Below are 23,593 nucleotides of genomic sequence, written 5' to 3'. Positions count from 1 at the left end.
AAAACAGGAGAAGAAACAAAAATAGAACCTAGATTTCACTTTAAAAATGGAAATGTACATGTGTGTGTACACACGGCCATGTTCTAACTGGAAAAGCATGATTTTGTCAAGTTTACTTCCATATGTAGGCTCGTAGTATTTGTATACACTTCCATTTAAATAAGTTGAAAAAAAATTCCCTTAGTGTGCTGATGTTTGTACTTTGTGAGAGAGGAAAGTGGAAGGTTTAAATTCTCCAAAATGTTAGCCAAGGAGTTGCTAGATATGGTGCTCAAATAAACAGCTTGGGCAACCCTGGTGCTGCAGGAAGCACATCATTCTGCTGCCCCTGGCTCCCACTTTGCTGGGTGGGGCGGGGGCGGGGTTCCACCAAGACCCAGCTTCGTGGCACCTGCTGGCTGTACCCAAGGTTGCTTTAGTTCTACATTCATCTCTATATTTGTAAAATAAACAAGAAATTCTAAATTTATATTTGAGTAGAGACTGAAAATCAGTAGCAATTCTTTCCCCTCCTAACTCTCTATGATGGGAAATATCGAGCATATACAAAAGTGGAGAGGACCAGATGAAGCAGGGCTTCTCATTCTGTCGTGCTGACAGACCTTATCTCCTTTTTTTTTTTTTAATCCATCATAGGCTGATAGTTTTATAAAAGGTGAATTTCTTAAAAATGAATTTAAAACAAAGACAGATAAGATTCAAGTCCAATTATTTTATTATTAGATTTAACAGACACAGAATTACTCTGTCCAATTGCTGTAAAACTGTTGAATGCCTCTCTCAGTCTCTGCACTTACTACATGGGCACCTATCTCAGACCACACGTTGAGTAGCACTGAACTCCCAGATAGTTGGTACTGAACTTCAGAAATTTCCAATTCTTGGCCAATTTTGGATCTCTACCCCCCGCCCCCATCACTTCCCCTTCCTCCTTATCATTTTGAAGCAATTCCCAATATATATATTTCATCCAGGGCCAGCGTGAGTTTTTAGGTAGCAGGGCCCAACGCATTGCAGGGCACTGTCTGTCCACTCTAAAGATAAGAGTGCCCGAGCCGATCTGGAGGATCATTGGGATGGCCACCAGATGGTCTGTTTTGTGGTACAGATCCTGGGATTGGACTCCTTTGGAATGACAGCAAAGACCTACAGATTTGGCACAAAGACAGTGCCTTAGGGTCAGAGAGGGTGGCTTCTTCTATAGCTCAGTGAAACACAGCTTCCATAGAGTTGTGCTGATCCCAGGAGAAGGAGCTGCAGGTACCAAGTATAAGGATGAAATTTCTGTGTCTGATCAGGGTAAGGATGAGAGATGCCGCCCTTTTACAGTGACTGCTGACACTCCTTCCAGTATGGAGAGACCATACGACGAGGCCAGGAGAAGCCCTCATAGGGCTCTGGCACCTTGAGCCAGCCCTCTGGTGGCATGAGTTCTGTGGCTGGACCAGGAGGGGAGGAATGTGGAGCTGTCACCTGGTTATCAAGAGCAGTGTTTTTCTGAGTACCAGAAGCTTCTCTGTACGCTCACCCCCAGGAATCTCCAGAGCCTGGAACTCCAAGTAGGGAAAAGGCCAGAAAAAACATTTTGTTTCATTAAAAATAATCTTATCATGACTTCCCAGGTTAGTATGAGTTGCAATTGTTGCTTACATGTAGTGGCCTTTTCTATAGTGATCTTGGCGTGCTATGTACCCACCCCCACAACACAGAGCCGTGGCTCATATCAAGGCACAGCAGGGGATGGATTGTTCACATCTCTGGTCCAGGAAGGCAGCCACTTACCAGGCAGGTGGAACTGATGCTTGGTACCTGCTTCGCTGGGCTGCATTGTTTATTATACCTCTGAATTTTGACTTCTGAAGAAACACCTTTACTGCTGCTTACTGTACTCCTTCTTAAGAAGGTCTTAGTCAAGATTTAGTTCAGCAAATAAGATTTAGTAAAAGTTTTAGAAATCTTAAAAGTGTGGTGAAAAGATTTTCAAGAGCATAATCCACATGGGATGGGCCTGGACATTTGAAAATTAAAATGTGGAATTATATTATCTTAAATTATTTTTTTCTTTTCAACATTTTCATTGGATTTAATGTTTTAGGCTGATGACCTGAGACAGGGTGAGCCAAATAGAAATGTTTTAAGAGGAATTTCTATAGAGCCCTAAGAGCATTGTTTTCTTAGCAGAGCAATAGTGTTGCAGCCATTGAACTGAGTGAAACTGAGTGACTCATTACTAGATGAATGCCTTCTATTTTCCCTTTAAGTTTTAACGCCCCCTCTCCCCACCCCCAACCAGCACATGGAGGTTATATAGCTCCCTCACCATGTCCGCACATTTCTCTGGCTGGGCACTTGCCTTTCATACCTTTTACCCTACTTAAACCATCTCAGAGTGACCATCCATTCCCTCGCCTTCACCTAGGAAGCCAGTCTTCAAGGGAACAGATCGTTCCAGGCATGAGTAATGGGATAGAAAGTGTTTCATCTCTGTGGGTTGCCAATTTGAATCTGGCACAAGCCAGCAGTGATTGAAATTCATCACTGCGTGGCAGGGAAATATGCCCCCTCCCTACTTCAAGGCCCTGGTGGTTTCTGCCTGGTTTGGAGGATAGGTGACTCTGCCATAATACCTTCCCTATGGCTTTCATTAATTGACAGCCCACCCCATATTGGGTCATAAGAAAGGACCTGGGAAACATACAAATGATTTTCATCCCACATTACAAAGGTACGCCCCCCCAAATTCATCGTAATATCTCCATAGTCAGCCAGTACAGATTATGGATAAGAGAGAAGATGTTTTTCTGATCAAGACCATGATCATGTGGGATAGGCCTGGAAGACTCATTTCTCAGCTTGAATTGGCCATCTTGGTCAGTGCATGTACATTCTGGGAATTATTGTGGTGGGAGTTTTTTATTAAATGAATCAGCATGGCCCACATACGTGAAAACTATGACTAGGGAAACACTTAAATTTGGCCGAATTAATTGAATGGCCATATTAGGGACTATGGAGCAGTTTGACCCACACTTACTTCAGGGTGGTTCCAGTTTCTTTCCTTTTCTGCTCCTACACAGGGATTCAGAGATGACTGTGACACCTTCCCATCTGGGAACTTACAGGCTAGTGTCAGTATTAACGTGGGATTGCTTGGTCTGATTAAACAAGGATGGGAGAGGGCTGCATTGGTCCCTGGTACTGACAGCCAGACTCAGAAGGAGTAGCCACAATGGGTTCTGCACAATCACTTGGTAGGGAATGAGTTTGTTCTGAGGCATTGTTTCCTTTCTAATAGTGGGATTTTAAATGAGTCCTATTTGTGAAATGAAATCCCGGAAAATCTTCCTTGAGCTAAAACAGCTCCTACCCTTGCTTCAGTATCCTAGATTCTCCCTGTCATCCACTTCAGTGTCTCTAATTCTTCATCCTAGTTTATGTGATTCATAGAATTAGAGGGTGAACTCATCTGTCTCTCTCTCTCTCTCTCCCTCCCTCTCCCCCCCCCCAAATTTTTGGGACTAAACCAAGCCATCATCTTTCAGATGACAGAATCATTTCAGGAATCATACTTTCAGGGCCATCAATGCCTGTTGTTACTTTTTTGTGGGGGTTTATTAGTGATGGTCTGTTTAAATCTTGACTAATGAATTCTTTGAGGCCTCCGTTTTCCCTTTGTCTTTCTACAAAGGAAAATGACAGTTTATTTAAACCCCCATTCTCAGAGCTAAGTGCTGGCTCACTTTTTGCTGGTATGTGATCTCTCAGGAAGATGTCACTCACTGGCATTCAGTTACCCTTGGAATTGTCCCTTTTCATCTCTGCTGTTCTTCCCCAGTCCAGCTATAATTACCATCTGATGGACTGTTACTGGATACTGTTTCACTTGTGCATCTGCTGCCCTAGGAAATTGCATTATTCTCTGAGCACCTGCTAGATTTTCCCCAGCTTGATTGTTCCCCAACCCCCCCTCCCCTTCAAACTTGGAAACTTTCGCTGCCCATGGTTAGACTTCCCTTGGTTGTTCTTCTAGTCGGGATGTGTGCATGTGTTTTAAAATCAGCCCAGTAGCATCTCCTTGGTAGAGGTTTCTAAAAATGTGTACCCACGTTTTTCAACATCGTATATGCACTGATCACCTTAATGTGACCATGGCGATATTATCTTGAAATGAAAGTAACCCACTTTACAGCCCATGGGTCAAGTTTGCTTTTTCAAGCCATTTCTCAGCCATTTGTTCTACGAACAGGAGATGTATTTGCTCTTATTTAGGAACTCTTTTCTCTGACATCCTTAGAAAAATTTACATGAGTTCTTTTTTTTTTCTCCAAATAGTACAAGTTCTGTGGTCATTTCCTTCCAATTCTCTGAACACCATCTAGTTTAGTGTTATGTGTAGTACACATGTGTACATAAGAATGACTTCTGTGACATCAGTGATTTATTCTCATAATCCCTTCCTCTTAGAAAAGGTTACAAAATAACAACAGCAACCACTTCTATTGACAGTATAGAGCTCTTACTAAAGGCTTCCCATGAATCATCTCATTTAATGCTCACACTGGCACTTGTAAATAGTCAATTCTACTACCCTCCTCAACATATCTAAAGAAAACAGGCTTGTAGGGAAGGAGGGTAAATGACTTGTCCAAAGACTAATTCATTGGCAAAGCTTCAAATCAAGGCTTTTGGATGCCAAATCCCTACCTTCAATCATTACGTGTGTACTCTCTTATCTAAAAAGTAAAGTACTGCTGTCACAACTCATTGTAGGAAAACCAAACCGCAGAGAAGGAAGATGGCTTGCCAGAGTCCTTTTGGGATCTCCCAGATCTTTGGCACCAGCTACTTAATCAAAAGGTGACCCACAGATAATTGGCTTACCCCCAGAACAGTTCGGATTTTCCTCTTGGCCGAGTCCTCCACTCTTGAGTCTGATTCGGGGTCAGCCTGACCCCGGCTGGGCTCGGCTGGGAAGGAGCAGACTCATGGGGCCAAGGTGGTATGCCGAGGTCAGTTTTTAGACACCAGCTGATCAGGCTGTCTGCACTTCTCTCTCCAGGTTATTGTTGCAAATCTTTTGAAATTATATTGGCAGCTGCCGGGAAAGGAGGGAAAAAAACTAGGATCTCATGCATAGGTTACGTTACAAATCTCTCAATATTCAGTTCCATGCTGCATGTGGCTTCACATTGTTCTGAGAATGTGCTCAAGTAGGGATGCCTGGGTGGCTTAGTTGGTTAAGCATCCAACTCTTGGTTTCCACTCAGGTTGTGACCTTACATTTCATGAGATCGAGCCCCGAGCCCCATGTCATCAGGTCTGCACTGACAATGTGGAGACAACTTAGGCTCTTTCCCTCTCTCTCTTTCTCTGTCTCTCTCAAAATAAATAAACATTTTTTAAAAAAGATTTAAAAAAGAAAGTTCTCAAGTAAATGCCAAGGCTGAGTAACTGAAGGTTTGCTCAGGAGGCCAGGAGTGGAAAGGGTATACACTGGTGGCATAATCGACAAGCCTGGACATTGTTTAGAATTTGGGCTGATAGAATGCCAAAAATGCCAAAAGAAATAACACACCCTTCAGGGTGTGATAAGCTAAGCAGCTGTGAAAAGTAAAGTTACTTCTTGACACCTCAGAATCATCAAAAACCAATCCTACATCCTATACTTATTTTCTGGAATAGATATTGTAGGATAGTCAGCATCTCTCTCCCTTCCATCCTCCCTCTCTCTCTCTTCGACAGCTTTATTGAGATATGAATCGCATATAATATAATACAATCACATATAATACAATTAAATACCATTTAAGTTGTACAATTTATTGGTTTTTAGTATATTCAAACAGTTGGGTAACTATCACCGTCAAATTTCAGAACTTTTTTGTCTCCCCAGCCATTAGTAGTGACTTCTTATCCACCCCTTCCCTGAGCCCTAGACAACTGCTAATTTACTTTCTGTTTCCATGAATTTGCCTACTCTGGACATTTCGTATAAACAGAATTATACAGTGTGGCATTTTCTGACTGTCTTCTTTGACTTACCGTGTTTGTAAGGTTCACCCATTTTATTGCGTGTATCAGTACTTGATTCCTTTTTATTGCTGAATAATACTCTATTATATGCATGTACTGTATTTTATTTATCCATTCATCAGTCAGTGGACATTTGAGTTGTTTCCATCATGTTGTAATGAACATTCCTGCACAGGTTTTTATGTGGCTATTATGTTTTCATTTCTCTTGGGTGTCCATACCTAGGAGCAGGATTGTTGGTTCATTTGGTAACTCTATGTTCAACATTTTGAGGAACTTCTGAACTATTTTCCCAAGTGACTGCACCATTTTGCACTCTCTCATTCTTAGATTAGACCCAGCATTCCTGGTAACAAGTGGTAAAGTGCTGGTCAACTCAAGACCAGGGATGGGCAGTGTACCTAACCATTCTTTCAATTCAGGAGTGGAGCTTTCCCACCAGTCCTGGAGAGCTTCATGCTTGGTTGACTGAACACCCCTAATAGCAGCTTCGGTTATTTTGAAAACAGATTTTTCTAAAATATAATCTCCCCTGATCTTATCTTCCATGCCTGACCCTCTCTGGCTCATCAGCCTCCTGTAGGCCTGCATGCACATTTAGATGAGCTCCAGCAACAGGAAAAAAAAAAAAAAAAGCCCATCCAAACCACAGGAGTGAAATACAGGACTTCCTGGTTTTTAAGCTACCAGCATGTCCTTTGTTTGAGTCCACCTTTACTAGTGTCACTGCTTTTAAAACAGCTCCCAACAGGAAAAAAAAATCCTGAGGCTTTCCTGAATATTGATCGGGTTCTTGCCACAACCCAATAGGAAGAAAAAAAAATGCATCCTGTTCCCTGCAGAGCCAGAGTAATGAATGCTGCTGAGGTCCAGAAAGGCCTCAGGATGTATCAGCTGCCTGCACTGCTGTGCTGAGCTGGGAAGGGCTAGGGCCAAGCAAGGCTCCTGGGTGGACCTGAGCTCCCGGGGCGGGAACTGGCCTTCACAGCTAAGTGGCTTCTTTAGAATCCGCCTTTAGGGAGGAAAGGCATGGCTGCACCAACAGGAGGCTTTGCTTTGTGTATTTTAAAGTAGCTGGGGATATAAAATGACAAAGGGCACAATTAGAGCTACAGATGCTGACTAGGAAGTTACATCTTTTCCTCTTGATTGAAAAAAGTTCCTGGTTACAACAGCAGTGCATATTTCTGATAGAGATTTTAGGAAAAATCAATAGAAAGAGAAAATCCATAAAAGCTGCAATAATCTATCTATAGATTACCTTTGTTAATATTTTGGTGTTCTTACTTTGGTATTCTTTTCTGTGGAAAAAAATACATGCAATTAAACATGATGTTTTGGAACATACTTTTTCACTTACTATGTTATGAATGTCTTTGCACATTACTAAGTATTCTAAAGTGTCCTTTCAATGGTTGCACATGTCCTGTGAGCAGCCACCCCTAGCCACCCCTAGCCACCCGTGAGTACTTTCTGTGCTGGGCTCTGTGTTACACACTTGCATGGATTGCCTCATCGCGTTCTCCCAGAAGCTGGGCATCATTTTCTCCATTTTGCGGTGGGGGAAACTGAGGTTAGGAGAGGTATGGTTATGTAACAGACAGAGCATTAAGCCCAGCAGGACTTGTGGGAATAATGATGAAGCCACTTGATTTCTGTCTTCCGTCACTCTGTAAGTATGCTCACTGTGGCCGGCTTCTCCCCAGTACCCAGGTGGAAAGTGGGCAAATTACCCTGTGATTTTTCTGTTTACTTTTAGGTAATTAAAGTTGTGTGAGTCACTCTAAATCACAAAACATCTTCATTCCACGAAAGGTCCAGTTTCATTTCATGTAATAATCAAAACTCAGGGGCGCCTGGGTGGCGCAGTCGGTTAAGCGTCCGACTTCAGCCAGGTCACGATCTCGCGGTCCGTGAGTTCGAGCCCCGCGTCAGGCTCTGGGCTGATGGCTCGGAGCCTGGAGCCTGTTTCCGATTCTGTGTCTCCCTCTCTCTCTGCCCCTCCCCCGTTCATGCTCTGTCTCTCTCTGTCCCCAAAATAAATAAAAAACGTTGAAAAAAAAAAATAATCAAAACTCAATTTTCATCTGAAGATTAGAGTTCCTCCTCCCCCTGCTGAAGCCTGTAGCTGGGGAAGGAGGGCAGGGAGGACCTTTTCTCTCTAACTTACCATGCCCCCGACTTATGTAGCACCTATTTAGCTTATTATAGTTAAGGGTGTGTGTGTGTGTGTGTGTGTGTGTGTGTGTGTGTGTGTGTGTGTTTAAACCTGTTAGTTTCTTGTTATTTAACTATATTCCCGGTCCTTGTGAAACTGGGGCAGGGCAGGGAGGAGCAGCTAGGGGAGCAGGCAGGTCTGGACTGCTCCTGCTCTGCTGACCAACCTCCTCTTTTTGTGGCAGGTGCTTGGTTTCCTCAGAGATTCCTGTCACTGAGGGCATCCTGCCTGCTTTCCATAGCACAAGGTAATGCACTCTCCCAGCTCTGCGCCCTGGGTCTTCATTTCCCCCAGAGGCGGCCCTATAGGAAGAACCTACAATAAAACTCACACCTGTGGTCAACAGACAGCCACTGTGGGCCACCTTCCTGTCCATCACCCAGCAGCAGCTGGCCTGCCTATTACATCCTTCACATTTCTTGGGCAGAAATCACACACCAGTCCACTGAGTCCATTAATGGTGGCAACTCATGTGAGGGTCTCTGAGGGCCCCAAACCTTTAGTGGAGACTTAAAGTGAAAGAAGAGACCATCTCCATGTGTCTTCTTTGGGGTGGAGTGACATGCGACCAAGAGCATATCAACGTTTCTCAGTGAGGAAATCTCCAGAAAAATCCTCTCTTATACCTGTTCTTCTTGCCCTTTGATATCTTCATTGTGAATGAGGCATTTAAAAGTCATTTAACCAGTGCTTGCCCACCTGCTCTGACATTTTTCACAAGAGGAGCTTCTTTGGAACGTAGCATCCATTGTCTTCATGGCTCTGACGTCCTGTGTGACATAACTTACCCAAGGCCAGACAGCTGCTAGGCTGAGGCTTTGGGACTACAGCATCCTGGTGCCAGATCGCAAGATTCACCACTGTTGTTTGTAGCCATTCCCTAATGTTGGTCATTGCAGTTTTTATCCAAATTGTATCATTATAAGCAATGCTGTCATATCCATCCTTATTATTTTTGAGCACATTCATCGTAATTTCAGTAAATTCCTAGAAACTATTTTGTTTTGCTAGGTCAAAGGTAAAGCTACTATTTCTTTAATCAGAAAACATGAAGTTTTAGAATTTGAAAATGAAAGCTGTGATTCCCCAGTTTAAAAAGATGGTTTCTTTTTGCATTGTGTTTGCTTTATCTAAGCAAATAATCAGCATGCAAAAAAGCCCTCTTTTTTTATTGTCAGATGTAGATGTTTTGAGTCAGATAATCAGGTCTGCAAAATGGCAGTCTTCCATTGGCCCGTGTTTTTATTTCCTCTGACTCAGTTGAATCTCTGCTTGGAGTCTCCACTCCACCTGGTGGGAGAAGAAGTAATCTCCATCAACTCCAAGTAAATTTTACAATTAAAAGTTTAAATGGAGCCCATTCAGGAACTTTCCCTTTTTGGGGGGACAGGTGGTGGGGAAGGCATTACAGTTCTCAGGAGTCCATGAAGCATCATGGCATTGTGGAGGTGGGGGGGCAGTTTTCTGGTGCTTGGGTAGTGCCTGTCCTCACAGGCATCCACTGGGTTTCAGAACGTCAGCTTGTCCTCAACCATCCCTTATTTTGGCATCCAGGTTCCCCAAATGGCACTTGCTACTTAACACTGGGGACATTTCCTCTTCACAGCCTTGAGAACTCTTTGAGCCCGACGTCATGTTGGCTGGAGCATGCTCTTTCTCACTCTCCTTCTCAATATATATCCCTTTCATCCACGCTCCTCTCTCTCTCTCTCTCTCTCTCTTCCCTTCACCCCCTCTGCTTCCCTTTCTCCTCACCTCCTGCACCACTTTGGGCTTTGGGAAGCTCATGACCTGCCTTATCTTCTTTCTTGCCCTGGCACCAGCCTCAGTTATCTCTACCCTTCTCAGAACAGGTGGCAGGGACTTCTCTGTGAGGCACAGATCTCTCTGCTCCCATATTCTCCAGAACCTCTGTGAGGATCCTGTCCTTTTCTTCCACTTTTATGGCCTTAACCAGAGGGAAGGAGAGGCCTGTGCTATACTTGTCTCTCTTTCCCTCCAACTCTCTTCCTCTTTCCAATTTTGGGACAATAGACTTTGCTATCACCGTGTGTTCTTCTGAAATCTGTCATTTGAGGCAAATGCTTTTAATACTCAAAAGTCAGGCTTTTTTGAGACTTAAAAACCTTCTCTCAATCTGCCATCAGCTTTGAAATGAAAAAAAAGAGAACTGACCCACATACTCTCCTGCGGCATGTCTGCCCAATGGCTGGTGTCCCTGGATGCTGCCTGAAGAGTCAGGAGGGGTCTTGAGTCAACAAGGATTTGTCAGGAATTAAATACAACTGCTAATGTGAAATAGTAGCCCTCCCCCATGATGATAACAGTAATATGCACACAGAGTACAGACCAAGAAGGCTACTCGTGGGGCTGGCCCACTCCTTCTGGACCATGGAGGAACTATAAAAACATAGGCTCCATTCATTTTTAAGTGATTTTATGTCAATGGATACACCTATTACAAAGTATTATAACCCTAACTTTTACGTCTTTTCATGAAAGCTTTTAGATGTTGTATCTTGTTAATGAATTCTAGCTTAAAAAGGAAAAAAAAAAGAGAGAGAGAGACAAACCAAGAAACAGACTCATAACTATAGAGAACAAACTGATGGTTACCAGAGGGGAGGTGGGTGTGGGGATGGGTGAATAGGTGATGGAAATAAATAAATAGATAAAATGATTTAAAAAATAAATAAATTCTAGTTTTATAAGGTAGGATATGCTCTCTTAGAAGATGTGAAAGACTAGGGAAACAGGGAAACCAACCAGGAACCTAGAGAGATTTTACACTCACATTGAGCTCAGGTGGATGAAACATTTTCCACAACTTAGTAATTTTTATAAAGCCATCTGAGTTTAGTTGTCCTTATTTACATGCTCACCAACTCTGAAGGGAAAATGGCATTTGTGTACATCAGAGGCAAAGGATCAAGTGGGCCTTGGAAAGCAAAGTGATGGTTGCCTTCCTGCCCGTGCTGGGGTGCCCTGTGCTGCCTCGGATAAGGGAGCCTGGTATGCCTGCTCCCAGCACAGGAGGAGCTCCACTGGAGGAGCAGCTGGAAGTGCTCTGCCCTCAGTCCTCACACTGCTGTTCCTGGGGTTGAACCTCTTTAAGGGAAAATAAAAACCTTTATCCTGTATGTTGCCTCAAGACCATTAAGCTGAGTCAAGATTACTGATGTCATGATCTCCATGGTAACCAACTTAATAAGCAAGAAGAAAACAAAAAGGATGGCTTAAAAACGGGGGGGGAGGGGGGAGATAGAATAAATAGGTATGGAAATAACGTGGGAGCCATAAAGGTTTTTTATTGTTACTTGTTTGAGATGTCAAACATGACTCAACTACAGTTCAGGCAGGCCTGAGCCATTCAGGCAGTTGAAACCCTGGTAATAAACATAAATTACATACTCTACCATAGTTCCTACTTCTCCCACTCTTCAATCATGTCCCAGTTTTTGTTTGTTCTGTTTTTTTTTAATATAATTCAGTGCATTGAAATTATCACCATGGTAGTTGTTAGGTTTTTATGGTAGTTTATGTGTTTAACTGAAAGGAGCCGTGCTGCCAGAGAGCCAGTGTCAGGCAGCACTCTCCGGTCACCACGGTGAAGCTTTGCTGGCCAACACCATTGCCATTTTCACCACTGCTCATTGACCCTCAGTATGGTGCTCCAACGAAACCAGAGATAATTGTTGATTTAAAAAATTGAACTGGGATTTTTCTATCACAATTTTTAATTTGTGAGCAGGTCACAAAGATGTCTGATAATGTCCCGTGGAATTATATACAATTGGCAACCATTTTAATTAGTTTACTAGACAGCCTCCCTCCTCGCACACTGGGTCTGGGGTCACTCTGTGTTGGTAGGACCCCGGCCAGTGGCCCCCTGGGCCATATGACTTCCAACAATTCACCAATTGAGAGATAGACACACAGATGGATACACACCTGGGTGATCTGATTGACCCTAAAGGCAGGAGCAAATGCCAGACTCTGAAGGCATTTGAGTAGCTAAGTTCAACTCATGCCCAGTACCCTGTCCATGACCATGGTTTATCATTTTGTCTTGTCAGATGTTGGTGCCTGACTCTGCTCTTCATGGGGAAGTTCCCACTGTCTTCCCTCTCCCCTCTCCCTACGTGTTCTGCTCTGCAGGAGCTGTTTGCTCTGGAGGATGCTGCCTTGGGCCCAAGAACCCTTGGCCCCTCTCAGGACAGCCATGCTGAGATCCCGGTTCCCTTGAGCTTGAAGTGAGACAGGACACCAGTGGCTTGGCTTTTCTTTCCCAACGTGCCTGCCCCCTGGCGAACCACCCCAGTGGAGAGCAGATGGGGGATACAGCCCCCCAAGCCCAAATTCCAAAAGAATCTCCTTTGCAGAATAAAACATAACAAAACATTATGTAATTCAACAAAACTATTCAATTTGTCTCATATTTTTTTACAAATACAAAAACATGCTAAAAGTAAGAAAAGCCAAGCCAAGTCAGGAGAAGTACTAATGAGAGTTAACATTTGTAAATGTTATATTCCATATTCTTTATAAGAATGAGCTCACTTAATCCCCACAGCCACCTTTGGTCTAGGAGCTCTTTTTTTTGATAAACCACATAGTTAGGTTTCCAGTTCATCTTCTCAAATGCTTTTTATGAACCATCCTCTGTCTCTCTCACTTTATCTCTCTTTGTCTCTCCCTATCCCTCCCCACCCCCATCACATACACACAAATACACACATGCACGCACATACAAAGAGTACACATAATCACCATCCGAACATTGTCCTGGAGAAGTGCTTGAATTCCAGGCATGTGTACTACACATAATCAACTCCCCGAGCAGTGGATGACCACTGCCTGCTTGCCTGCTTTTGGAGTCCTGTTCCTCACCCCTGCCTCCCCTATCCAGGTTCTTCCCAAGAGCCAAGTGGGTTTGTCCTTCCCTAAACCTGCCTCTCTACCCTGGCACATCACTTGTCCAGGTGCTGTGTTCTTTGTTTAGACTCTGATACACACCGTGGTTTGGACCTACATTCATACAGTCACCCCCTGCCTGTGTGGGCAGACTCTTCTGCCTAAACATGGGCCTGGGGCCTGTTCTGCATCTCTGGTTAGGAAGCTCAGAGCTGGAGACTTCATTTATAGCCTTTGAATGTCGTATCAGGATTTATTGTGTGCTGACCACATGGCAGGCCCTGCTCTTAGCACCAAGTCTGCAGCAGTAAAGTAGGCAATTCCTGCCATCCTGGTGCCCGTATCCTAGTGAGAGAAGCGCACGATGGACAGAGACACGATACCAGGTAGTGGCAAGAAGAAAGCCCAAGAGATGATGGAGGATAAGGGGTGGGGGGTGGAAAAGGCCTCACTGGTAAGGGTCACTTAAGCAGAGACCTGACACGATGGGACAGTGGGGGCCAGGAGGAAGGAGCTGATTTCCCTTCTTCATACCTGTCAGAAACCCAGGCTGTCCCTGGGCCTGCCCCTTGCCCCCATGTGAGAACCGCCTCCACCTTGCCGCAGTCCCATGGGGACACACACCCAATGACACAGCATTGATGCTTTGCCTTTGATTTCACAGTTATTTGAAATGATTCGCATGACAGAAGCCCAACTGATGCAGTTCGAACATTTCAAATTTTGTATGTAAACCTTCCTTTTCTTTGTAACCTTCCGTAGCTTTTTGCTCAAAGAAGACCAGAGCTATGTGGTGTTGTGACTCCCTTGAAACATGATTTCTATTTTTAATAAAGGGGGAAAATACCCAACTCAGAAAAGAGCTTAGAATTTCAGGTATCCAAATGTTTGGAAAAGGTTAAATATTTTACCTAGATGGCAGTTGGCCTCTTAGGAATTCCTGGGGAAGGCATTGTGTCTGTTTAAGAAAAAAACGACAAAGTAACTGCTATTTTGAAGGCTCTACTTAACAGATGTGTAAAGTATAGAAATCTATGTATTATTAAATAATTCTTTATAATATGCTCAAGAATAAGCAATTTGTAAGCCTGTTTATGTTCTCGCCATCTGGGCGCATTCTGTCACCCATCTGTTTCATGTAATTATGTAATTATCAATATAAGGAAAGAATAGGTGATATAATTAACAAGAAAAACCGATCCACACTGAAGAGTAAAAATGACATGCATCTGTTGAATTGCTTTTTGTTTCTCTTCCTTCATTGTTAACTGTTTTTTTCATTTCACAGTTGTATTCAGGCTGGCGACTTGGATCGCACCCTTAGGAGAGCTGTTTTTGCCATGGTGTGCTCTTGCATGCTTTCTCTCTCTCTCTCTCTCTCTCTCTCTCTCTCTCTCTCTTCTGTCACACACACACACACACACACTTGAAGGCAGAATGATTAATAAAGTGTATGGGAGCTGACATAACTTTGACAGAAATGAGCAAGGTCTTCTTGGTGTTATTCATTGATTCTCTACCTCTGGGGAGAGCCCTGATTGTCATTTCCAGAACACATAATATAACAGCTAGAACTCTAGGAAATATTTAAATTAATTAGTGACAGATGGAAGGACTGGGCCAGTGTGTGGCCCTCACATAGGATATTGGAGAGAGGAGCTGCTTTAGAAAAATTCCCCTACTTGGTATTTTTAATGACACGGCTCAAGCAATACATGTCATTTTATGATAGTACCCAATGGATTGGGTTCACTTCCACACAATCCCACTAATTAACCATTCATTCGTGTAATGGATAAAACGATGATGCCTCCCTGGTCTTTACAGATAGCAATGCAGAGCAAGTGGCCACCCACTCTTCCGTCTGCCCAGGAGAACTGACCTTCTCCCTGTGACTTGGGATAAGCAGAGGGGTGCACGTGTATATCCGTGGAAGGACATTGCAGTGATTTCTCCATTTCTGTACACCCCCACTCCTGTTCTCCAGAGAACAGACGCCCCCCACAGGGGTTTGAGGAAGCCCTCATCATGACAAAACCTTGGATTTCAGTTCTAAAGTATACAAAGAGGAGGCAACCCCCTGAGCCACTTAGATGACAATGGTTACCAGAGATGAAGATCTCCACACTTCCTTCCATTGATTTAAGGATCAGGAGCAGGGCTCCCATGCAGGCTTCTTGATGTGCTTTGCAGACCACCTTGCCCTTCCTTCCAGGGCTACCCCCCTCCTCTCCTCCCCCACTGCCTGTTCAGGGTGTGTGCACTGGAGGGGGCAGGATACTCAAGAGGGAAGTCCCAGTGTTGCAGACCCATAAAACTGCACAACAGCTCCCACCAAGGAGTTAAGCTTCACTCACAAACTAGAAATCTCTAATTCAGTCAGTTTTTGATATCTAACTAAAACTGTTTTTTAAAACGGTGCCACACAGCAAACAGGGCTGGCTCTGTTTCCCCTTGCTAGGTGATCATTTTACGCATTGAGATGGTGTTGTTTTAACAACCTGTCCTCCTTGTCGTGGCCCACGACAGAGCCTCCTGAGCCCACTGTGTTGGTCCAGGTCTGGCTTGCTGGTTGACCTCCCACATGCGGAGGCTTGTGTAAGGGCAGCCACTGACTTCCCGCCTCCCCTGGTCTGTGATGTAGAAGAAAATAAATAACTGGCTCCCACCTAGGTTCCTCTTTGTTCCTTTGAATGGTTTTCTTTGATAAATTCTCCATAAACGTAATGCGAAAAAGCATCCCCCAGTCTATTTGTATTTTGAATTATTCTGTGAATTTATCTTAAGCTATGGGCACCCAATGAACAACTACATAAGAGAAAATCACTAGGCCCCCCGTGGGGAGAGTATTTTAAAGGAGTAAGTAATAGGGACAAATGCGGCTAGATTACTTGAGGGATTTAGTGTGTTGTGACTTAATATTTACTTATTTCCTTAATTCCACGTTAAAATGATTTAATTGCAACCATACTGACTGATCCATTAAGGATTTTAAAGGGAAGAATACAATCTGATTCCTAAAGAACCTTTCTTGTGTCATTTCTAGTTTTGAAAAGGTTTTATCAATGATTTTTTTTAAGAAACATTTCAGTTTATGTTTCTTAGTCTTTTTTTTTTAACAAAAGAGCATGGGGTGGTGGTTTTCCATGAGAAAATTATTATAAAAGAGCTATTTATATATACATCATATTCAGCTAAAAAATAAAAATGAAAAAAAATCCTTCTGTTTCATACCAAACCAAATTAAAAATCATTAAAGCTTAGACTAAATGGTTTTCATTTAACCCTCAAACGTGGCATTAATTTTTCAAGTGGTAACTGTTGCTTAAGATGCTATTGTGCCTGTGTGATAAATGTTTAATGATTTGGTAGTACATGCATGGCTTAAAATCCATTATTTATTGCACCTTCGCTTGCCTGGCAAAGGTGATGATTTTATAGCCCCAGCAGTCATGCAAACACATTTATACCAAACCGATGACTGATAATAAATTTCCTTACTGTAAATGTCAGTGGGTTTCATGTGTTGCTGCCATTACATCTTGTTTGGAAGCCGAATGCTACACAGTTATGGGAGGCGCCAGATGGTGTCATTAACACGAACGCTGGGACTGTTTACCGCTGACGTGCATGTGAGAAATTAGAAGTGCCGGCCTGTCTTTGCACTGAAGCATGATGTCAGTGGTGCACAGGTGTAAAGACAGGGCAGTATGCTTGCCTATTCCCTTCCGTCCCACCAACAGGGATTTTAGGGGGTTTCTTTTTGAAAATAGTTTTGTGTTTGAACATAGAACAGAATGAACCAAAGGGGAATACTTTCCCAAAGACTCCTGCTTGATTTTGTGTGTGGGGTCCCAAACACCCTGAAAGTCACACCTGCCATCCCATAGGTGGTTCCCAGCTATCAGTGGCAAGCCAGCTCCCCCTCCAGGCATGGCAAGGCCTTTTGTACTAATTAATTACAGCAGGATTGTTATTGCTGTGTGTGTGTGTGTGTGTGTGTGTGTGTGTGTGTGTGTGATAACTTCAGATATATAAATGCTTATTTTGGAGAATTTTCTGTTGAGAGCATGGAATTAGCCTTTCCAAAAAGTGTTGTCAAAATCATTAGGAATTGATTCAAAGAATGAGGAAAGTGGGAATGTTCTGTACTGATTTCTTCCATGCAGTAGGCACTTCTTTTCTTTTTTTTCTTTTCAAATTTTTATTTAAATTACAGTTAGTTAACATACAGCACAATGCTGGTTTCAGGAGTAGAATTCACTGGTTCACCACTTACCTACACCCAGCTCTTCTTTTTGCAAGAATTCGCAGTGGGACCAAGACCTTTACTTTCCCTGCTCTGATATGAAGTATCTGAATGACTGAGATTAGCCTCCCTGTGTTTTATTAAAATATCTCTCTACTTTAATTGGGCAGTGGCCACTCCCATTTATAGTATTTCAGCTTCTTCCTGCTGAGGTTTCTGCCTAGCCCTCTTCTTTTCAATTTAAAAAGAGTCTGGATTTATTGTCTTCCTTCCTGCAAGTCCTTCCCTTGAATCATTGATTCTGACCAAATTCCTTTGAACTTTGTTTTTAGCCTTAGCATTCTCCACAGGAATGTTCAGAAAGGCTTCTTCCTTCAAAACAATCATTGTGCATTGCTCTTACAAAAAAGTCCAATGAACATTTTGGTGTGCAGAATTTTAAAGTCATGTGAAAAAGAATACAAACCATTGTTTGCTTTGAGATGAAAGAGATATGCTTAATTTCTTCAGACTCACCCAGAGATACAATTGGATGTCAACAGGAATAATGAGCCTAATTGAAAGACTGAAAACATGCTTGAAGGCACACCTTCCAAACGAAAATTAGAGTCAGGACATGCAGGCCGTGTTGAAAAGAACCAGGGGTGAAAATAAAGAAATGTTGGGGAGACAGCAAGATTGAAAAGCTGTATCTGTGGAACAGCACTCACTTGGACAGAGATGCTCAGGAAAATGACTTCTCCTCCACAGGTGTCATTTTCCTAACAAATGAACCCAAGGCCTAAACCAGCAGTGCAAATATCCAGGTACTCAACCTGAGCAAACAGCTTATCCCCTGGGAGAACAAATAGAAAGTTCTCATCTTATTCTGTGTCCAAAGGTGGGAGATGGCAGCATGAACACAGTTGGTCATTGGCTTTCTCTCCTAGCTTCCTCTCCAGACCCCTGCTCCACTCCTTGCATCCCCTTCTGTGTCTGCTTCCTGTATTGTCCAGGCAGGACCATCCTGCTTTCTCGGGACATCACCTGAAAATGCATTAGTAAAGACTGATCTGTATTTCAGTGGGATGTGTCACCCTTGCAGACCCTTGTCCTGGCTTTTCGCCTCTCATCCAGAAAGTTGTTCTCTCCCTTGTCCATCTGGACATATTGATCCTTTCAAATCCAGCTCAGCCAGCACTTTATGTAAGAAGACTTCCTTGCCATCCTAGACCACCCAAACATCAGCTGATCCGACAGCCTCCCAGCTGGGTCCAGAAGAACTGCTTAGCTCAGCACAGCCCATACTGCTGGCCCACAGTAACCTGAGCTAAAGAATGTTTGTTCTTTCGATTCACTCAGTTTTGGGTTGGTTTGTTACACAGCAATAGCTTCCTGACACACTACCCTTATCACTGCATTTTATATACTGTATTTTATTTGTATTTTTATTTGTCTGTCATCTGACTCAATGAGAATTAAAGATGGGAACCATGCCTCATTCTTACCTCAGCACACTGGTCAGTGTTTGGCACATGGTAGATGCTCAATGTGTATTTGTTGAGTTGACATTGTTGCATTAAGCTCTACATTAAAGTTTTGATGGCAGAATTTCAGGCAGCAGGATACTGAATGGGCTTATCTTAATGCCCTCAGAATCATTCCACGTATCCACCTGCCTTCTCCACCAAGTTAGACTGGCTTTGGAATTTTATACGAATACTTTTTCTAATTATTTCTCTGACTAGGGACAGGACTCTGTGACATTGTAACTCTCTGCTATGTATATGTAAGTTCCTTCTGTAGGTATGAGGGAAGATTCCAGTCTACTTCCATGATATTAAGTGCAAAATATTTTCAAGCCAGTGGCTAAGTATCAACTGTTCAGGCATCCCTGATAAGCTACATGTCCCATCCTTTATGATGTGGAATGGAAAGAGGATGACTGGAGGTCCTCTTTCTTTAAGCAAGTAGTATTCAGATGGATGATACCCCATACATTCTCCATAACCCTCACTCTTACTTTTTTAGAAAAGGAAAGCAACAAACAATACAACTTTTTTTTTAATTTAACAAAAATCTCAAGAAAATTTATCACAGATTATTTTTCTGATTCCTTGCCTAATTATTAAGACATTCAGAGTTAAATTCTTTATTGTAAACACATTCAGATGTGCAATTTTCATTTAATACCTGGAGGACCATTCTTGTCTTCAGATACATAAAAGAGAATGTCATCACTCCAGAAGGGCATTATTTAACAGGAGGAGTGCCTTCCTTCACTTTTGAATTTGTGTGTTTGCAAAACCTTTGAGGCCATACCTTCATTTTATTTTATCACAAGTGGGTCTTTCATGGAGATATAGAAATTGAGAATAATTAAGCAGCAATGAAGTTTCTCAAGAGAGACCTATGCACTGTAGTAGTAATTTGTGCTTTGAAAACAATACAGGATCAGGTTATTGATCCTGCAAACCATTTCCTTGCCAGGGATTTGCTTCATTCCTGCCTTTCCCTGTGTGTTCACACTGGAGAAGTCATTTCTTCCCTTTGTAGGGGACACTGTATGAAAGATGATACCTGGAGTGCCAAGTAGCTGAAACATGCCAGACAAGATTCAACTAAGGTGATGCAGAGGCTCTGGGGACATTTCTAAACACGTGACATGAGGGGCGCCTGGGTGGCTCAGTCGGTTGAGCGTCCAACTTCGGTTCAGGTCGTGATCTCACAGTTCATGGGTTCAAGCCCTGCGTCGGGCTCTGTGCTGACAGCTCAGAGCCTGGGGCCTGCTTCAGAATCTATGGCTCCCTCTCTCACTCTTTGTCCCTCCCCTGCTCATACTCTGTCTCTCTCTCTCTCTCTCTCTCTCTCAAAAATAAACATTAAAAAAAATTAAAAAAAAAATAAACATGTGACATGACTCAAGGTAGGAAGGAAGGGATATGGAGCCATTTGAGGTTATCGTGGTACACGTGCCAGTGTGCCTGACATTGGGGATCAGTGAATCTTGTGTCTCTGAAAAAACATCAGTGGATCTCCCTTGCCAATGCTCATGTATGCATCAAAGCAATAATACTTCTTTTTACAGTTTATTTATTCATTTTGAGAGTGAGAGAGACACAGGGTGGGAGGAAAGAGAATTCTAAGCAGGCTCTGCACTGCCAGCAAAGAGCCTGATGCAGGACTCAAACTCACAAACTGTGAGATCATGACCGGAGCTGAAATCTAGAGTCCGCTCAACCAACTGAGCCACCCAGGTGCCCCAACGCAATCAAACTTTTAATGATTTTATGAGCTGCTTGTCAGGGGCAGTTACTTAATTAAAAACAAGTAAATCAATTTATCAAATCTAAGACATTATCATTTATAAATTGTACCTTATTTTATGTACCATGAAGGAAACAAAAATGGCAAATTAAGCTATGACACAATGTTTTAATGGGAGTCCTGAATAGAATATGAATCAGTCATATAAATCTCATTGCTTTGAAATTTCTTTCATCTATTCAGAGAAGAGAGGCAATTTACATTCCCTTCAATTGCACTGTTTGCTATGTGATGGGAATAAAACTTTTGCTGGTGTCTCAGTAACAAATGTAACACAGGTATCTACTTGTGGGTATCTGTCATCCTTTATTTGCTCCTATAAAGCACTTGATTTTTGCATTGCAAGAAAATATGGAATGACAGCCATTCCTCCAATGACTAATATTTGATTCACTAATATCAAATTTGCACCCTGCCGTTCAGTTTTCAGGCCTTTATGGGAACACAGTAAGTGTTCATTTTAATGCCAAATCATGCTGCAGTCTTTTTGAAGACATTGTCAGTAGCAGTTGCACACATAACACACAGGATTCTCTGGAAGTTATGCCAGTGAATAGCCATGAACAAGTCACCCACACCCAGGAAAGGAATTGTGTCACTGCCGCTGCCTGCTGACTGCAGTGATTAAGATGATATTGACTGTGAGGTTGATTTCAGGGATGCCAAGATGTGAAAAAAGTGTGCCTCCTAGAATCGATGAAATCCAGTAAAGGTCACTCAACTCAACTCCCAAAACACTTTTCTTCTAATGTAAATGTGTAAGAATGGCCACAAGCGAGTGCCATAGGGTGGCAATGATTTTCACTTTTTATAATGTTTGCAAAATAATGAGAATATCCAGATGAGGAATAAGGGTGTACAAAGGATTGGTACAGATGGAGTTGATAAGAGCAATATAAGAAAAATGCAAGTTGAAGAAGTTTATGCAATGTATTATAGCAGTTTAAGGAACTATGGCAAAGGCCACTAGGTTGCCCCCAATAGCCATTGCTCCCTTTAGACTTAATAATGGAACCTCGATTTTATCCAAGGCAGCATTGCACCCAACTCTTTCCCAGCCTCCCTTGCATCAGGCATAACCATATGATTCAGTTTTGGCCACTGAGATGGAGGCAGATGTAGTTGGAATGGGAATTCTGGGAAGGACGCTTAAAGGGAGTGGCTCAGCTAGGAGGGAGGCTCCTTTTTTGTTCCCCCTTCTCTTCTTTCTGCTACCTGGAGTGGGGATGTGATGTCTGATCTCCAGCAGCCATCCTGGGCCATCTGTGAGGATGGAAACCTTGCACTAAGATGGGGAGTTAGGCAGGTAAAAGTCTGGGTCTTTGATAAGTTTATGGTACTCAGTAACCCTGGACTTCATATTTCCAGATTCCCTTTGCATAAAAGAGAAATTGTCTTCCATCCTGTTAAAGCTATTTTCTGTTTAAGCTAGGTTTTCTGTTGTAGGCAGCCAAGCCCAACCCTAATTTATACAGGAATCCTCTTTCTTTCAGGTAGGATTCAATCTATGTGGGAGAATGCCACAAGAATCTATTATGCTCCCATTGTCTGCCCTGGATAATGTGAAGAATGTAAAGAAATTAAAGATATATAATTATTTAAACAACAATTCTTCATGGGTAGTATTAACTAATAACTTTGCAGAGGGCTTCATTCGCCTCCCACATATTTCATCAGTGCCTAGAGTGTACCTGGAGTAGATCATTCACTAACCACAGCCCACTCTGCCCATGTAGCATGATTTGGAGTATGCTCTTTATCATGCTAAGAATGCAAGCCAGGGGAGCCTGGGTGGCTCAGTGGGTTAGGCGTCCAACTCTTGGTTTCAGCTGAGGTCATGGTCTCACAGTTTGTGGGATTGAGCCCCATGTCGGGCTCTGTGCTGACAGTGCAGAGCCTGCTTGGGATTCTCACTCTCCTTCTCTCTCCTCCTCCCCCCCACCTTCTCTCTCTCCCAAAATAAATACATAAACATTAAAAAAAAAAAAAGAATGCAACCCAGAGGGGTGCCTTGGTGGCTTAGTCAGTTAAGGGTCTGACTTTTGATCTCAGCTCAGATCTTGGTCTCACCGTTGTGAGTTCAAGCCCCATGTTGGGCTCCATGCTGTTCATGGAGCCTACTTAAAAAAAAAAAAAAAAAAAAAGAATGCAAGTGAGAAAGTGTCCTTGGGTTATCATTGCTCTCAGCAGATACCATAGGCAGTTCACATTTTTCTGAAGTGCTTGGGCTACAAAAAGTGTTGGGAAAGTTAAGAGAATCCTTCATAAAGCAAGGCTCAAAATCATAGCATCTTCTTCACAGTTTTTTCTTGCTCTGTCAGGATATTGGCATTGGTGTTCATATCAGATTCTTGAACACTTCTAATGATTTTAGCTGAAAGGCTTTCCAAAATTGTAGTTTGTATCTGTGGAAGTGATTTCTCACTTATTAGTTCTCTTTTACATATCTGTTCCTCTCTACCCTTTCTTTATTTGGTAAATAATGGCAATACTTTGCCCCAAAGAGGGTAACTTGTGAACTTTGAAATTTGAAACTGACACTGATATCAATCTGTCATTTATTTTGATCATATTGGGAAACAAAGAGCCTCAAAAAGAGAAAAAAAGGGAATACAGAAGTATAAGAAAAAAAATTACATTTATGAAGGAAAAGGAGGCCTATTAAGAATTTCAGAAATTCTATTCCTAATGGCTTTGGATCTCCCCATCTTCCATTTCCTTGCATGGACAGAGCTCCCTTTGAAGTCTTTGGAAGCTTTCTGTGAGAAAAATATATATACATGGGTGTGGAGCTGAAAATTGAGCTCATTGTTTTGCCCTTTTAAAATGTGTTTTTCGAAGATTTGCCTTTCATATTGCAGATGGGAGAGAGG

General features: G+C 42.6%; 1 protein-coding gene and 1 long non-coding RNA gene across 6 annotated transcripts in view; one reads left to right on the top strand and one right to left on the bottom strand.

Annotated features, from left to right (window-relative positions):
• Positions 1–23,593, top strand: part of CFAP61 (cilia and flagella associated protein 61) — a 282,753-nt gene that overhangs the window by 136,916 nt on the left and 122,244 nt on the right. Inside the window, exon 18 of one of the 5 annotated variants that reach the window (XM_060611072.3) lies at positions 12,328–13,225. The exons of 3 other annotated variants lie outside the window; for them this stretch is intronic. In XM_060611072.3, the coding sequence (XP_060467055.3) occupies positions 12,328–12,480 (153 nt within the window). In that variant the 3' untranslated portion in view covers positions 12,481–13,225. Of the gene's footprint in view, positions 1–8,435; positions 8,524–12,327; positions 13,226–23,593 lie in introns of those variants that run through there. One more of the 5 variants, XM_060611083.3, reaches the window with a different exon arrangement.
• Positions 1–23,593, bottom strand: part of LOC145715367 (uncharacterized) — a 209,011-nt gene that overhangs the window by 162,115 nt on the left and 23,303 nt on the right. The gene's annotated exons all lie outside the window — the stretch shown is intronic.

This window comes from Panthera onca, chromosome A3 (genome assembly GCF_046562875.1).
Source record: "Panthera onca isolate mPanOnc1 chromosome A3, mPanOnc1 haplotype 2, whole genome shotgun sequence".
Classification (NCBI taxonomy): Eukaryota; Metazoa; Chordata; class Mammalia; order Carnivora; family Felidae; genus Panthera; species Panthera onca.
This window is presented reverse-complemented; position numbering and strand designations above follow the sequence as displayed.